We start from the raw sequence: 18389 nt of genomic DNA on the forward strand, positions 1-18389 counted from the left end.
AATGTCACAATAAAAATGTAACTAACCATGAAAATTACATGTTTCCCAGCAATTTGGCATTTTGACATCCTTCGTCTGACGTCTGCATATGACCTTCTGCCCCCTAAAAACCCCATTTCCCATTTACCCATTTTACCCATTTCTTGTCCAACCCGAAAACCCAGCAGGAACCCATCGTTCCGTTCCTCTGTGATGTTTGTCCTTTGAGTTGAACCAAGCCGAGTCTAGTTCGTTGAGTTGTGATCATGGGATGGGATGTCCAGCGGATGGGGTCAGGTCAAATATGAAATGGGTGGGAAAATGTGGGTGGGAAGATGTGGGTGGGAAAATCGAGGATGTGGCACAACCAATATTTATCAACAACGTAACGTTCGTGTTCGGCTCACGGACAAACTTCTTAAAACTGTTTTTTGCCGCTAGTCGGTTGCTTCGATTGCCGGTGTAGAATTATAGAAAAAATCAAATAAAACACAAATAAAGCAGAAAAACTGAACAAAGTGTGATGGGAAAAATAAAAATTGAGCTGGCAAAATCAAGCGCAATTCCTAGCAATAAAATTGACTTTTTTATTTTGTTTGTTGGCAGCCAAAATGAAAGTACTGCCGCTTATTCATACATGTCCCTTTATATATATATATATATGTATTTGGGGGTATATATATGTATTTATATATATATATATAGACCGATGTGACCAATACCTAAACCATACACATTATATAATGTATAAATGCGAAAGTTGTCAACGTTTACATTCTTGGGTCGGTTTTCTGGTGCTCGGTGAGCTCGCTTTGTGTGTGCTTTCTATTTTTATTTTTCCGTTTTTCCAACTACGTTTTTCACTTCAGCTTTGCATCGCAATTCGAGTGGAAAATTGACATATGTTTACTTTGTTGCTATTGCTGTTGCCGCTCCTGGTTTTCCCCTGTCCGGTTGTTGTTGCCAAAGTTTTCCTCCGCTCCTACAATCGGCCATTTGCTGAAAGTCGAGCATCATTAGATTGGTGCGCTGTTAGCATTTGAGATTCTGCAACGAGAGGTACTTAAAACTGAATGTGCAGATCCCTCTGGCTTGGAATCATGACCGTTCGAATACTCTAAGCTTAAGTGATAATTATGGCTTTTAAATCGGTGGAGTCTTAGCAGGGCCTCTCAAAATATTCATTTTTAAACATCCGTTTCCCTGTTTAAAGTTGGTTCCTAACCTTAACGCATTATGTTTATATTGAATGTACTGTTCTTGCGTGTTCCCATTTCCGAGTTTGCAGTTTATGATAGTCAAAACTGCAAGTTTCTTATTAGCTTTTCAATACCTTAATGTGGTCTCTGATTGATTGTGTTAAATCTGAGAGTTTCATAATAAAAACCTATTTGTTTGGAGAATTCCAGCAGCTGGCTGGTATGCATATGAATAAGCTTTTAATTTTATATCAGTTACTCACAGATCCGGCTTCAGCTTTCTCCTTTCCAGACGGCGCTTAACTGCCTTTGTAGCTCCACAAAGTGAATCATTGAATCCGCAGCCCCAACTTCGGATCCATCTCAGGCTCCACTCCATGTGCTGCAGCTGGCTTCGAGGTCAGGGTTAATGTTAATCCCTCTCCGGCTGGATTACAGCGCATTCTGCATTCCCTTTCAGTGCGTGCTCAACTACGTCTTCATCCGTATCTGCATCCGCCTCCGGATCCGCATCCGCATCCGTATCCGGATCCGCAGCCTCAGCACTGCTGTCTCGCTGTTTGAGCAGCTATAAAAAATAAAATTAAATTATTGAAGCATTTTATTACATATTTGTGCTGTCTTCTGCCGCATTTCGCCGCCCCTTCGCCTTTCTGCTGCTTTTGTATAGCCTTTCACTGCTTTCACTGCCATCGCCTGAGCATATTTATTAAGCTGAACACTATTGAGAGAAGCCCATCACGATAGTTGCTCCGCAACGGAGGAAATTGCGAATGGGTAAAGTCATAGGGGCTGAGGGTTAGTATCAACAATTGGATATCTGTGTTTGTCGGCACTGGGTTAAATTGCCCATTGAAAGGCCGCCGGGGGCAAACAATCGTAGATGCTTTTGCCGTAGTTGCAGTTGCAACTACCAAGGCCATCGAGTGCTGCAGTGTCAGCTCACCGATTACACTAGGCAACACAGGAATACGAGTATGTGTACTAATATCGAACATGCATAGACCTAATATCCAAATATTAATTACAAAATAATACGAATATTATCTTAAAAATGCATTCGATACATTATGCAGTTTATGAAACAGATATACCGAGTAAAAATGTATTTATTAAGAGAATACAAAATGTTTTATAAATGAGTCAAGATACAAATTGCTTTTGCACCCCACAAAATAAACTTTTAATGCAACAGATTTAATAGTTTTTCGCATATCAACACACATACCCGAGAAATTGTTATAAAAAGTTCTTGGAAACATTTTCTTTTTGAATAAAGCATGCCTCAGTTTTTGTTTGATTTGTCACGCAATCGGAATTCAGATGTATGACTGTATATATGTATATGAAATATGAATAATATACAAATATGATGAGTCGGAAAAACGGATTGGCCCGTTAGCTAGTGCTGCTATTATCCAGAGGCGAAGGGAGTGGAGAGGGGGTCGAACTGATGGCAGAAAGTTGCAAAGTTGCCGAAGGCTGAAAAACGAAAGCCCATAAATGATTAATGGCCAAAGTTGCATTCGCATTTTGATGGCCCAAACACTTTTCATAATTTCAAGCGTTCGAAATTAGTCAGCTCTTTTCGGTCGAGATGCATCCGCGTCCGCAGCCTTCCCCATTTCAAATGCACATTAATGGCCATTTATAACCATTTTTGGCTGCCAGCTCTCCAAACAGTCCAACCAACTGCCATTGCAAATGAAGTGTAAAGGAGATAGGTGCCGGAAAGAAAGGATTGCCGGGTTCCAGGGTTCCTGGGATCCTGCGTTTCTGGTCAAAATTAGAATCGATATGAATGCAATGCTGCTGCTCAAGTTGCCAACCAGGAGCGACATGAGCCAATTTACATAACCCAGAACAACAAATAGTTACAAATTGAAAACTTTTGTCTGCCAAGATTGTAAGCGATTGTCTAGCTTCCCACACCCCTCCCCCCACTTGTGTCACCAGCCCTACAGTTCTCCAGTTGCCATTGTTATAATCAAAGTAGTAGCTGAATAACAAGAAAAACAGCAACTGCGACTGACAGCCACCGAATGAAAGAGATACGTTCGCCGAGATACGAAAGAGCAAGAGCAATGTGTACGATGAGATTGGATGATGGCAGCCAGAACGAAAAAGTATCGACAAGTTTGACGCTTTATGGCATTGTTTAGTGGCGCACATTTCGCCAAAAAACGTTTTTCAACTTTCACACAATTGCGCCATTTGTGCCGCGTCTTCCAGATGGTGGGGGCATCCGAATACCCCTAAAAATAGCTATAGATTCACCCATGCTGGCTGTATAGCGAATAGAGAATGGCATGGAATCAAAGGGGCGGGTGCGGAACAGTCGACACAAATCTGCTGACGGAAGCTCCGGTTGGCCCACAGTGCTTTTTATACGGAAAACGTGCAGAAAGTTTGAGTGCCAGCTTAGGAGCTGCTGGCAAAAAGTTATAAAACAGTAGATAATAAAATAATAAAATATATGTATTTGAATTGTAACCGACGCGTCCCCACACACACACTCCCACACTCACACACTCGCAAAGTTTTTCTTTCAGGCGATAAAATTACATGTCAAATTGAATGTAACCTGCTATTTGTGCGCATTATGGTGGCTATAATTAAACCCCCGATGGCTGAAGAGAAATCGCCACACGATGGCTGGTCAATCATGGGTTTATGTGATGGCTTAAACTTTCTGCACTGAATCGGAATTGAAATTGGCATCGGATCTTGCCGGGGAAATGAGTTCCGGCGCCTGGCGGATGAGCTCAGCTTCAGTTTCAGACCAGATACCAGATGCGGATATGGTTAAAACAGCCATTTATATATGTGGTGTTAGCATTAAAGAGTCGGGAAATGCTATCATGAGTTATGGGATTATCGCTCCCCTCCGCAAAAATAATATTTAAATATTACTTTTCACCAAAGCGCGCCAAATCCTATAAATCAAACGAAAGTCACCGACTGAAAGAGATCTAGATAGAAAAGTTTCGAAGCGCAAGTTTCGAGCGAGGAACAACAAGAGAGACGCCTCAAATAAATTTGCAAGAATTGAGCAAACTTTAGAGGATTGCGATTTGTTTTCCATGAAAATGGGCAAATGCTAAATGGAAAATTGAAAATTGAAAATGAGAACCTGACTAGGGGTAAAGTCACCTCGTTATGTCTATGTCCTCCGCCGAATTGCGAATCCCTACAAGCGTTGAGTGCTTGGCTAAGCCGAATCAATGCGATTTTTATGCTAATACAATCAATCGGTCTAATCGAATCAAACGTTTTGACAGCCCAACGGCCTCAAATGGAGCGTTTTGGGGCTTGTCCTAGGTTTTGTCTTTTGTCCCGACGAATAAACTATCTGGGACACAACAAGTACGCAATATGCATAAAACTTTATATGGCCTTTAAATCGCTCCTGTGCGCTGGGTTATCACCCTCATTCGCCACCCCTTTTTCCCATAGCATCTGCTCCAAATCCCCACCCACCCACATCTCCATATCCATATCCATCCCCATTCCCATCCCATCATATCCCATCCCATTTGGCTGCTTACTTCGCCTGTTAACTCAAGCGTCACAAATGCCGGAAATCGAATACAATTTGTAATTCTGATGAACAGTTGAGCAAAACTTAAGCATCGTCTGTCCCGCCTGCTGTTACTGTTGCTGTTGTACTGCTACTCCCGTAACGCTTGTTACTCCTCCGATGAGTATGACCATGGCCATTGTTGATTCTACTGGTGATTCGGATTCTTATTGTCCTGGCTTTCCTCTTTCCTGCAACTACTTTTGGCATATTTGGCCGGCTTTCACCTAGCTTTCGCCAGACATTCTTTATCCTCTGGATCCGCCTTACTGCGAAGCTAAATTTGTATCTGTATCTGTAGCTCTCCGTTTGGTTTGGCTTCCATTTCGTTATCGAGTCCTTGGCAATCGCCATGTAATGCCAAATTGGGCGACATCGTTTTATGCTTTGTTTTTGCTTCTCGGGTACGTGGACCAGGGGATGCGATGTGTCTACAGGTTCACTCATCAGTTGGCGCTCTGTTAAATTTCGCACACGTAGCAGCATAAAAATTGACACCGATAATTCGAGTCGCAGTGCCAGTGTGTAGTCAGCGGTACGTATACGCGATATAAACACGCACACGCCCCGAAAACATACATCATGTCGGAAAATTTGTCGGTCTAGCATGGCGCACAGGGTGGGGTGGGAAAGGTGTGGGGCCACAGGATGCGGGATGGAGAGGAAGCTCCCTTGGAGGGCGATATGTCGCGTCGCTGTTTACACAAACAAAGTTATCAATTTTACACACGACAGTCGCCCACCCCCCGCACCCGCACCCGCACCCACACCCATCCGCACACCCATACCCGTTTCCCCAGCACGGCGTTTCCCAGCGGAAGGGCTTCCCAAAGTGGTTGGGATAAGGAGCAGCCAGGAAGGAGCAGCGAATGGCAGCGTTTCCATCAATTCTGTATGCAATCAATGTCCAAATCGAAGACGCAAAGCGGCGAAACCCCACAGTCATAACAAATACAGCGAGGATTCCCTATAGCGCACGAGCATGGAGTTCTATTCAAACATGAAATTAGCGTTCTGTTGCATTCATTTTAAACCATCATAGAAAGTTCTTGCCCTCTTGACTGGGGAGTAGTAGAAAAGTTGGAATAACACCATCATAAAAAACGCATTTCAAACTTTATAGTCTCCAAACAGACAGCATGTAAAAGCCATTGAGTTATCACTGTTTGTGAAAAGAAGACTACACAGAGTGGTACTTGTCGTTCCACTCCAGAAGTTTCAGCGAAAGTGATCCTTTCAACGGTCTGCTTTGAAATATTGAATTTAACATATTAAAGCATTCTTTTCGAGGCATCCGGCATCGGATCAAAAGTTATCGTGGCGTGGCCCACAACCACACTTTAAGCGCCTTACATTCTTGCAACAATTTCTGGCGACTTTACCCCTAAATATGTACTCGTATAGTAAACATTTTTCATAATTTTGCACCCCTATTCACCGAAAACCAGCGATGAAAACAGAATTCACTTTGGGCTAAAGGAGAATGATGGAGGGGCTGGCAAAATGTCGCCGCTTGTTAAATTTAAGGAATGTTTGGCTTGTTAGTGTAAAATAATATGAGCGACGTGGGTGGTCTATCCCAAGTCAGGCGTTCACCCGCTCGTCCTGTTGTCTATTTGATTCGCCAGGACATGCTGAGACAGGAGTAGGTGAGGAAGTCGGAGCACCCGACGCGACGGAGAAAGAATTCCACTCAAATTGCATTTATTGGAGAAATATTTATAATAACTTGGAAATTCAATTTCCAAAGAAAATATGCTAAACGGATTTGAGGGGGTACTGCAGTCGACGAGGGTGTGTGAAAGGAAGAAGGACTTTCCGAGGTGAGCATGCCAGTCTGCATGTGTGTGTGTGTGTATTCCAGTGGCTTTTCTCGTGTCAATGGCTCGTGTGTCGCCTGTCTGTGTGCGTGCAGAGAGATATGTTAGAAAATTAAAATCGACCATATGTTGCCTCATCGATTTTGATAAGTCGCCCAACGGCAGCGCAGCAACATGGGGCGGGCAGTAGTGGGGAGCAGCAGCAGCAGCAGCAGCAACAGCAGCACCATGGCCGCTTCATATCCGTTTCCGCTTTGACACAATGGGCGCACAATGCGTGGCACTCGAGTGCTGTGTGTGGGTGTGTGGGAGTTTGGGAGTGTGTGTGGTAGTCTGTTGCTGCCACTGCCACTTTCAATTGCAAAAAGCTGGCTTAAAAAGGCGCCTTGTCATGCATGAGTTTTCCGCCTTCTATTATTGATGTTGTTTTGTGTTTTGTGTCATCATTGCTGGTGCTGCTCCATTGTTGCTCCTTTTTTTGTCGCCGATCTGCTGCTGTCTGCCGGTTGCGTGACACAAATCAAACGCACCCTACTAAATATTTCATAAGCACATTCAGCCACGCACCTCCAATGAACTTAAAGGACATGGAGGAGCAGGCCTTAACCCGCCGATGCCCCCCATCACGATGGCTTACCATTCAATTTGGATCCAATAAATGTTGCTGCAACATGTTGATGCTGCGCCGGCGCAAGGACACTGTTGCTCCCGCTGCTCCTGGAGATTTGCATATTGTTGGAGGTTTCGCAGTAGCAGCTCCGTTCAGTTGTTTACCGCGCCTCAAGCCACACACACGCAACGAGCGCTGACAAACCGGAAACTCGGGGAACCCGTGAACTGCGTTCCGTGACCCGTGAACTGCTACCCGTGACTCTGGGAATCGCTAGCCGTGACTCGTGTTCGGCCTGCTCGGCTGGCTCTCGTATCTCGTATCTCGTATCTGGCGTCTCAATCGGAATCGGAATCGGAATTGGAATTGGAATCGCGTCATTTGAGTGACTGATTTTGCGAATTGCTGGCGCTGGTGTGACGGAGTGTGGGGATGAGTGCTACTTACGTAGCGTAAGGACTGTTACGTAAGCCACAGACCTGCCCCGCGGAAAAGGACACAAACGCAACGCGCTCGAATGCGTTACGTTGCGCATGAGATGGCGGCACGCAGTTCGCGCTACATTTACTCCGACCACGGCCACCGAATCTAGTCCGCTCTTAGCAAAAGGTAGCTTCTCATTTGCCCCAGTACCCCGTTTCCCCATTTAGCACCACGTCCCTGTCGAATATAATTAAGTGTATTATCGGAACGTGACCAGAGCGAAATTGCTGCCTGCGGGCGAGGCAAAGGCTCCTGCTCTTCCTCAACCGCTGGCCAGAAGCAATTGAATGGACAGCTTAGTGTGTAATGAAGAAATTACCAAAAGCTCGAATCCGACCACCCCACTTCCAGGATCCTTCTAACGACCCAACAGCCCCCATTCCCCACCCCCTGCCAAACACTCGCAAGGACATCTTCATCTCGTGCTTGTCCTGTGGGCGTCATGGTGATTGAAAACTCGACCGCACTGCGGTCTTGTCATCAGTTTAAATGAATGTGCTGCGGTTTCCGGAGCACCGATAAGACGGAGCCCAGAGCCTAATCCCTTTCAGTTATTGTTTCTGCACAATTGTGGGCCACAAAGTGGGCGGGGCTGGTGGCGAGTATCCTTCATCTTCATCTTTTGTTTGTTGCCTTTCGAGTCGAGTCGGTTCGAGTTGAATTGAGTTGAGTCGAGTCGAGTCGAGTTCCGCGATTGCCATCATTTATTTTAATTACTTTTCTGTTGGCGCTCTACCCATTTTGCTCCTGCTCTTCGCCGTTGGTCCTTCGTCCGTCGTCCTGGCTGCAGTTATAAGTAATTCGAGAGCCCCACAAATTGCGCATGAAATGTTGGTGGAATACTTTATGGCGCTGCTCGTGATCATGGGATTAACCGCTCCAGTCGACAAGCAGAGCCGGAGCAGCAGCCAATACTTCGGTGAGTACGGATTTAAATCTAATCAGACAACACTCAAAGGGTTAAGCCAAACGGGGACTGGGCACTCGCATCAGAAATGGCATAATAAATGAGAATGGCAAAGCGGATGGTATTGGGTATCGGAAAAGGAATCTGATTCGAAAGTGGGAATCGCGGAGCGCGAAGCAATTCCAATTAGATTGAAGGATATGGCGGGGATTACACTGGGCCACTGATCTCGCAGTGGAGGCTCTTTAATACTCCGCCTTTAAAGCGGGGTTAAATGAACATTTATTTTTAGAGCAATTAATGAAATTAAAAAACCAAAGGGCTTTTTCCTTTTTCTTCCCTTTCGCCTTTTCGCAATGTTTGATAAAAAAAAGTAATACTTTTGCTTCACAATTATCTTAAGTGCTATACAAAGAAAAGCTCACAAAATCATTTGGCAAATGAATAAGTTTGAAAAAAAGGGTTTTTTTTAATTTTCATAGAATTATTACTTCGTGAATTCGTACCAGCATTATTTCATGTTTCTCAAATCCCCTAACACATATTTGGCTATTAAATTACACTTATGGAAAGTAACTTTTCCGGTTATCTATTTTTTCACACATATGTTTTTCATTAAAAAGTTACCTGGGTAAATGGTTTATTCAATTAAACACTGCTAACTTTTAATGTGGTTCAGCAAAAAGTTAAATTCCGCTTCGCTGTTGCACCGGCAGAAAGCACGGTCCCTAATGGATAACTGATCTCTAAAAGGGATCTGAATTTGGTAATCTGCACTCCCAGCTGTCAGGAATTGTTTATGATCCCATCTATTTCGCATCTCTCCACTGCGAGTGAGTTTGAAGCGGGACCAGGAGCAGCTGCAATTGCTCATTTGTAATTTATGGCACCTGAACTCAGTTTAGGGCCCGCTTGGGGAACTGCAGCTCGGGATGATGGGTATATGGAGATAGAAGAGGAGAAGGAGGTTGTGGTCCTTGTTGAGGTCCTGTAGAGGCGTTAGCCATGGCCACTGAAGCTGCGGTTGCGGTTCGACCCGGCAATTTTCCAACTTACCACCCCGCCGCACTTTGTATGTAAATACGCAACTTTTATTAAAAATTTTTATGTTGTTACATATTTCCTGCCGTTGTGCGGGAACGTGTGTGTGTGTGTTTGGGTAAGGAAGTTTTTTTTATTTTGTGGCCAGCATAAAAAGCAATTTCAGCTCAAGTGCCTTGGCCAAGCAAAAGCAAAAGCAAATGCGAAAGCTAAAGCATGGACATAGTCGTAGCCCGCGGCTGGGGAGCAACAGTTTCAATTAAGTGTTTAACGTCATTTTATTGCTTGATATTTGATAGCTAAATTGGCCCAACCACACTCGCAAACAATATGGATCCTGGCCTATAAATCAATGTGTGTTTATCCACTCCACATCCACATCCGCATTCACATATCCACATAACCAATCGAGTAGTACCAGTCCATCCACAGTTCACGCACAGCTGTATTTGTGTTTGTATTTGTTTAGGCACTCATGGATTATTAGCGCATTAGTTGGCTAATACATCGCCATTTGGGCGGCGGAGCTGCAGCACCAATAGCACCAATAGCACCACCACCCACATAAATCACTTGTCCGCCCAGCGATGTATCATAAACGTGGGAAGGGCTTCGAAGGGGTACATGCTTAAGCTCCGGCATAAATTAAGCACAAATACTCGTTAATCAAATGAATGCTGATTGCCAGCTGAGGCATTCCCGCCAGCTGATTGAGCCGCCCAATCGACCATCCATCTGTCCGTCCGTCCGTCCGTCCGTCTGTCCGCCTATCCGCCCGTCTGCATATCTATCCGTTCATCTATCTATCTGCCAGTCTGAGTGTCTGGCTGTCTATCTATCCGACGCTTCCTATGTCCATCTGTATATCTGCCTTCTGGGCCTCGGCACTTGGAATGCACTTGAATACGTTTAGATTGACGTCAGATACAACTGGTGGAATGAACTACCCAGGGGATGTTTAATGGGCAGATTGTAAAAGCAAGCTTTTATGTACTAACAAGATATTTGCATAGATTCTGAATCCGCTGGGGTAACTTTGACCGTTTACTACGGTATTCATATCTTTGGTTTCTTAAATCATATTCAATGGTATTTACCGCATTTATGTACATAAATATAATCCTTTAACTGTTCCGCAGGTCACCTGGCCGCCGCCGAGGAATTGTCCAACCTGATACCAGATAATTACGATGCCATCGATCCCGTGTTCGACAACTCCACCGATCGGGAGATTATTGCCGCTTTGGGCACCACAGCCCGTCTCCACTGCCGTGTGCGCCACTTGGGCGACCGGGCGGTGTCCTGGATCCGGCAACGGGATCTCCACATCCTGACCATCGGCATCATGACCTACACAAACGATCAGCGCTTCCTGGCGCGGCACATTGACAACTCCGACGAGTGGGTGCTCAAGATCGTTTCGGTGCAGCAGAGGGATGCGGGCGTCTACGAGTGCCAGGTGTCCACGGAGCCCAAGATCAGTCTGGCCTACAAGCTGGTCGTCGTGAGTAAGTATCCTTCACTAGGGATCGCTACCTGAACTTTTATAGAAAAAGTAATGCCTCTTGAACTGCGGAATTTGTACTTTTACCCTAAAACCACCTAAAATGAATTTTTCCAATACTTACTGACAATCGAAGGGCCTAAAATATTTCTGTGTTGGTATGTACATACCACTAAACGTTTCAAATCCGTTAAAATCCGCTTAAAATTGTACAATTGGCGAACCCTTTCATGACCCATCATAATTATTCAATTGAAATTCAGCCCGGAGTGCCAGTTTTATTGCTCCCCTTTGAATCTCAATCGATTGACGGTCTTGTAGGACCATGTAAACGTTGCTTACATCTCCCTTTAGACAGCAGCCCAAGGGCGCAAAGAGCTGGGATTACTTTGACAAATTAGTTTATCAAACACCCCATCAAGCGACAAACTAGGATGGGTACGGAGCTGTGAATAAGAATGGTGCATGGGGCATGGGGCAAGGGGCATGAATCCACCCAATAGGCAACTTGTTGACATACCCATTAATCGAAATCGGCGCCGCTCTTTGACAGCCTCCAAGGCCCAGATCCTGGCCAACCGCGAGCTGTTCATCCAGAGTGGCAGCGACATCAATCTGACGTGCATCGCACCCCAGGCTCCTGGACCCTACACGCACATGCTGTGGCACAAGGACACGGAGCTGGTTAGCGACTCCGCGCGGGGGGGCATCCGCGTGGTGTCCGAGCAGCAGATGAAGACCAGCAACCTGGTGATATCGCGAGTCCTGCACACGGACTCAGGCAACTACACCTGCTCCGCGGACAATTCGAGTGAGTCCATAGAATGAGTCTAGAACGCCCTGTTATATTAAGGACACTAGGTATGTGATTAAAGTGCATGTCGGAAATTAAATTGAAATCCAATTAGCCGAAGATGAAACTGTCAGTTTTACAACACAAGTTCGATTTCATTAAATACTTAATTACATTTGAAACATGCCACCAACTGACTCGTATTAAATATTTACACGTGCACATGACTAACGATAAGTTGTTTCACATATAAATATCGTAGATTAACCATCAAATATTGAAAATCAAATTAATGCAATTGTTTATTTATTTATGTGTATACAATGTGATCAGTTGCAATGTAAAACATACAAACTTCGGTTTATCCATAGCTACAAGGCATAAAGTTAATAGTGGCCTAATGCATATGTAAAATGGCTTAAACTCAATTACGAAATTTTATTCAAATATAGGAGTGTACATTTATTATTGTTATTTATTCAATGAGATAACATTTTATACAAATAGCTGGTATTATAATAGCTAGTGACTATATTAATACTTTTGCAAGAGGAACTCCCACTATGCATTCAAATAATTGTTTTAGCTTGTTTTCGTGCCGCGTAAGACAGCTTTAATATTTAAATTCATCCCTTTAATAAGCAACGACTTAAAATATTTATTTTACAATTTTCTAACCCCCGTTTGCCACCTTTTCCCAACAGATTCTGACAGCGTCTTTGTGCATATCATTAAAAGTGAGCAGCACGCGGCCATGCAGCACGAGCTGGGCTCGAGGCTGGTCCTGCCCCCCCTGCCCCTGCTGCTCCTGGCGGTCCTGCTGGTCGTCCTGCTGGCCCCCACCAACCTCCAGCCCCGCACACCTCCCTCAACCCGCTAAGCCGAGCCGAGCCAAAGACGAGCGGCAACTTATGTTCGATGTCTGGAGCCTTGGGAGCCGGGTAAGTTGGTGATTTTTAATGCCGCCATCAGCTCAGGAGTCGTAGTCATCATCTCGTTACAGGCCACGCCCCCCGTCACAGTCCCCGCCCACATTGGAGGAGTCCGGGAGAAATTTTGCTGGATGCGGAGGTTAACGACGTCGATGTCGCGTTGTCTTGTAAATATGTAAATCGAGTTTTTGTTTACGTTTGTGTTTGCGTTTTGTGGCTCAGTCTCTAAGTATTTTTATACGTAATTAAGTAAATGGGTCGAGAGTGCATATGTGCTGGCTATATAGTCATCTTGGCTATGTGGCGAATAAGACAGATACATTATGCACACACGATCGTATACCTAGAGATACCAAAGCGAGCAATCGAATCCGAATCTGAATCGAATCTGAATCGAATCCGTAACGAATGTAAATAAATGTTTAATCTTAATAATAGATAGGCGAGATCTAGATTAATTATGATGAATCGGTTGCAATTTAATTTTCCCGTCCAATGATTGATGGCAATATGAATGTGGACGTCTCCCCACAGCGAATTCAATTCCGCCTCTGACATCCTGCGACCCGGATTATGGCGCTTAATTGCCGGGGCTGTGCGTTGAGAGTGCCAGCGGTAATTGAAATACGATAAGGTCAGGTCGGGTGATCAGTAAATACTTTGCTACCCCCCTTTTCCGGGAACAACATCAAAGCCGGAACACTTTCACTTTTTTGGGAAGCGAAGGGAAAGTGCGATGACAGGTGTGCCTGGAGCAGGGTAATTGAAACATTTGAGGCGTGCATAATTCACACTCCACGACGGCAATTACAGCTGAAGTTCTCGGACAAAGTTTGTTGCCACAATGGGATATCTTGGCAATAAGTACCTGAATGCAGGGACTCCCGTGACAATTCCAAGTGCTTCAAAGGCGCCGCCAAGCAGACAGCACAATGAGTAATGGCTGGGTAAGAAGGACTCGCAAGGATGGAACACGCCGCATAACGCATCTCCTTATTGCCAAGTGTTCGCTGAATTTTGCATAAGGTGGTGGTAATTGAAATAAAAGACGTTCCCAGCCGCTAATGGGTCTGCACGCAAGGACTGCTGGTGGCTCCGGCGAGAAGATGGCACATCCTCGCAACCGCACAGCCTGGAGCCCAAAGCCGAAAGTAGGCTAGCATCCATCAGAATCCTGCGAAAAGGAGAGGGTTTAAAATCGGGGAAAGAAGGGCGGAGTAGCTGGGTACATGGGCGTGAGCATGTCGTGGTGCCTCTTTTCTTTTCCCCCCGGCATTTCGCAAATCTTTGGGGAATCTTACGTATCTAAAACACGCGCAGCCTGACAGCCACAGTCCCAGTGCCAGGACTTAGTACTCACCCTTCACCGGATTCCGCAACATGACCCCTTCGGTAGGCCGCTTCTCGGGTTCAGCCCAATGAATTGCAAGAGCTGAGCCCGGCCGAGCGTCCGGTCGATGGAAGGATCCTTGGGCCGGTTGTTGTGGTGCTGTTGCTGCTGCCGCTTCACCTTCACTCATAAATTGTACAACGAGAAATAAATCAAACCCAGCCTCGACTCCGGACGATGCTGCTGCTCCTGCTGCTCCTGCTGCTCCTGCTGCCTGAGACGCTGTCAGTAACAAATCATGCTCAGGGCTGCAGCCCAGTAGGAGCCACCGCCTCTGGCATGCCCGTAGTCGTTTTCGGAGCCGTATCCGAGTATCCGTAGCTCTTGGCGCTGCCTTAACCGGAGTCATTGCTTGTAGACTTGTTTACGGGCTTAATACGCTGCGTTGGGCAACAACGGCACTGCCGTGCTAAAGGATAGCCGCAGGGTAGCATTGCGACTACGGGATACCCACCTCTTGCGATGTTTGCAGTTGGACTTCCGAGGTACAGCCTCTGGTATTTATTTCCGATGAAAATCTCTTATTAAAGAAATCAGGCACAAGGTAAGTATAAAGATAAGCTTAAACGAAAAGCACACATACTTCTCACCTGTTAAAGACTATATTCCGGAACGGTGAATATTAAATGTATCTCTATCTGGGACTGGTCAAAATACCTTTTTACCACTGAATCAATCACTGTGAAGGCCAATAGAAATACCTCTACAGTACTGAATCAATCAAGATCCAGGACATTGTCACCGCCTTGTCATACTAAAGACACAACATACATACATAGTTTTCTCGTGATAAATTCCTTTAATGCATTGTCACCTTGCAGTCTGCCGCCTTCCATTATATTCCGATTCCAATTAGGCCAAATTGTATGGCTTCCGATGTTCTTGAAAGTTGGAAACTATGACCTTAGTATCGTGGATCTAATTAGACTGAAAGTATTTCTAGAGTTATCTTGAATAAAGAAAATCAATGGATCAATCATAATTAATTTCAGTTCTCGAGGCTAAGTAATAATATATATCCCTCGAAGTGCCGAAAACAGTAAGCCGCCTTATGTGGCGAGGTAGCAGGTAGGAAAAGTGCGTATACGCCCTGTGTTCGTCTTTTCTGCCGTGGTGTTGGTATTGGTGCGTATGCGTGTGTGTGTGTGTGAATGCGTCATCAGAAGCAGAAGCAATGAGGGACAGGAAGAATGAGGGGCGGGCAGGAGCCTAGAATCAACAGCAGGAGCAGATTCGGAACCAGAATCGTCAGCGGGCGGAAGTGCGGAAGTGCTGGCTGTGCGAACACGACGACGACAACGACAACTGGGACAGGCGGAAAGGGCGCAGGAGGGAGCGAGAGAGCTGCTGGAGCGACAAGGACAGAGTGTTGAGAAACTACGGGGCGTAGACGCGCCGGAAAACATTTAATTACTAATGAGTTTTCCATGCAGAAGCTCGCAGAGGAGAACTCTTTAAAAACGTGGCGAAAAGTGGCACGGAACTAGGGATTTTTAATTTGCTAATTAGCTAAATAACAGCAGAGCCCCAAATTTGATTGATTAGATGAGGAAGCAAAACGACAATCAATTATTTTGCCAGCATTTAGCAATTGATTATCAGGTATTAGGGCCTGACAAGCCACATTGTTCTTGGCCCAAAATATCCTCGAGCTCTACATCCAACTGGCATGCATAACTTATGACCAAGAACGAGAAAGGAAAGCACACACTGCGAAGTTTGTCCAAAACAATGACATCTTTCGACAGCATTTAAAAGGCCTTAGTCATCGTTAGTCCGGACTTGGCATCTTCCCGGAATAAGCAAGGAACAAGGGGATAAAGTTTATCTTTCGATATTATTATTGGGGCATAACTCTGTCGGCCATAAATCAAATTAGAAGCCCGTTGACACTTGGAAACACATAAGAAATGCAAAAGATTCTATTAAATATTCAACTGATGACTGGAGCCACACAGTGAGCAGCAGGAAACTAGAGCAAACAGCCAAGTAATTGAATTATCAAATACCCAGCAGCCTGCCCGGTAACCAGCTGGCCACCCAATCGGTATACCCCTTTGTGCAGCAAATCGAGGGTGTGCACTGGGGCCTAAGAAAACATTTATCATGCGATTTAAGTTGGCCACGACTTTTGCACAAGGGAGATTTAAGTGATTTGCTGACTAGCTTTAAAATCAAAGTGCGGATAATGAATGGCCCGGCTGGTTATAGCAGTCCTCTTGGTCTTGGTCGAGTTCTTGTTCCACTGGCCCGGCTCTATTTGATTTAGCCAGCCCCAAAAATGTTTGTTTTCGGCTCAATTTAAGTTCTGTGCTGTAGCAGTGCACAAAAGTGCAATGTGCAAAGTGCCAGGCATTTTGCGGCAATTGCCAGAGAATGGCATCGAATCACATGGCCTAGGGCTGTCATTCCTTGCATGCGACACGCGATTGTTCCCGCTAACTGCTTTTCTGCTTTTCTGGTTCACGGCAGCTGGTTTCGGAGTAGCTGGTGTCGGACCATGTAGCTTAATCTGCAAACAAAATCGTTTGATCCATATCATCAAAGCGGATGGAGCAATAGAGGGGGCTTGGGTCAGATGAGGTGGAAACGTGTTGTAACTGACAGAGCGGGGCCAAAAAGCAACTGCACGGAGCACTCGCTCTACACAATTGCCGCCCGGCAAGAGGTTAATTTCCCCCAGGAAGCGCCCCAGCTCAATGGCCTTAAAGCGGGAATAAAATAGCGCCGGCTAAGTAAACTCTCACATTAGCACAAAGCCAATCCCGAAACTGGACTAAAAACCAGTTAGGAACGCCCTTTTATAAGCGGCGGGCAAACAGACCATCAGATACCGAGTACTTAGACGGCGCAGTATTCCATTTCCTTTTTTCTCAAAAATAGCTCATTTGAAATTATATGGATGAACCAAAACAGAAACTGCAAGCAGATTTATCTATATATATTAACTAGTATTAATTATATTATATTATATTCAGAGGCATTTTTGAAAAGATTTATAATAAGCTACAAATTAAAAAGTAGAGTTCAATTCTATAAATATTTTGTTTAATTATATTTTCCGTTTTTGCTCATAATCTTTCTGATAATTTATGCATCTCTTGATATACATATTTTCAACGCAATGAAGAATTTTCTATTCACAGGCCTTTTAGGCGTGAAACTCTTGACATAAAAGGCCTTTTCAGCCCGAACATTAGTAATCTTATTTACGATAGCGAGTCTACCCTCCAGATCTACGCATACTGGGTAAAAAGGCGGACTTGTGCGGGCCCACCTGCTTGGCAGGCCTCCAGTTGCAGCCTCTGCTCCGTGCGGCTGGCAAGCCGAACAATGTGAAATTACCGCCCTGAAATATAGACACCCGCTGAGATTTTATAGCAGTCAACTTTGAATTATTAAATATGTATTTCCAGCCACGCCAAAACCAGAGACTCAATCTCCATCAGCGGCGGAAGTGAAAGGAGGACCCACAGGAGCAGAAAATGGAGCAAAGAAGAACAAGGAGAAGTGCTAGCGTGCGTTGAGTTCAAATTCGAAGGGATTTTCAGGGACATTTGGTGTGGTTCATTTGGCTGGGGATGTTTTAGCACTGGGAAATAGAAAAGGTCCTGCGGAGCTTAGCTATAAAAAGATACCATAACTAAGCAGAGCTTTGCACAGCTTTAAGCTCGAAATGGAAAGCTCCGAAGCTCAGGATAAAGTCAAGTTGGGATTTAAATAATTTAGACCTTGACGGCTAATCAAAGCTTTGCGTGATGCCGCCGCATAATGAGTTCCAGTCAGACGCGGCTGTGACATCCCTCCGCTGATGGAGCCCCATACCGTAAACAAGCGAGCCAAATACCCCCGCACCCAGCAGCTCCACATTTGCCGAGAGACAAATGACGGACCATTAGGCAGTTATTGCCCCACCGCCTGCCAGTCAAAGCGGCAAGCACATTAGCAGCTTCCTGTGCACAGCCTGCTAATAAATATACACCTCAACGTCACTTCTCAGCCGGCTGCTCTGCCTGCTGCTCTGCCGGCTGCTCTGCTTCTTGCCACCCACTTCCGCATCCTGTTTCTCGGTTCCTCTCCCGCAATTCACATGCATATTCATAAGCTTGGGGCGGAAGGCGGCTGGGGTAAAAATATTTTCATAAACATAA

At 45.2% G+C, this 18389-nt stretch overlaps 1 protein-coding gene across 2 annotated transcripts; it reads left to right on the forward strand.

Moving 5' to 3' along the window:
- The first annotated feature begins 7340 nt into the window (after positions 1-7340).
- On the forward strand, positions 7341-13232 carry LOC6554066 (zwei Ig domain protein zig-8). Of its 2 annotated transcripts, none has more exons than XM_026979492.1 (6): positions 7341-7797; positions 8462-8590; positions 10759-11127; positions 11677-11934; positions 12621-12857; positions 12903-13232. In XM_026979492.1, the coding sequence occupies exons 1-5, from the start codon at positions 7722-7724 to the stop codon at positions 12794-12796; spliced, it is 1008 nt and encodes a 335-aa protein (XP_026835293.1). In that variant the 5' UTR covers positions 7341-7721; the 3' UTR covers positions 12797-12857; positions 12903-13232. The 2 variants fall into 2 exon arrangements, with proteins under 2 accessions (XP_026835293.1, XP_001980555.1); XM_001980519.3 differs by having other exon boundaries at positions 12920-13232.
- Positions 13233-18389: the final 5157 nt, after the last annotated feature.

Source organism: Drosophila erecta, unplaced genomic scaffold (genome assembly GCF_003286155.1).
Source record: "Drosophila erecta strain 14021-0224.00,06,07 unplaced genomic scaffold, DereRS2 tig00000000-arrow-pilon, whole genome shotgun sequence".
Lineage (NCBI taxonomy): Eukaryota > Metazoa > Arthropoda > Insecta > Diptera > Drosophilidae > Drosophila > Drosophila erecta.

Coding starts and splice junctions, on each gene's coding strand:
- LOC6554066 (XM_026979492.1), top strand. CDS start 7,722: ATGAGATGGCGGCACGCAGTTCGCGCTACATTTACTCCGACCACGGCC. Junction 8,591..10,758: donor GAGCAGCAGCCAATACTTCG/GTGAGTACGGAT, acceptor ACTGTTCCGCAG/GTCACCTGGCCGCCGCCGAG. Junction 11,935..12,620: donor CTGCTCCGCGGACAATTCGA/GTGAGTCCATAG, acceptor TTTTCCCAACAG/ATTCTGACAGCGTCTTTGTG.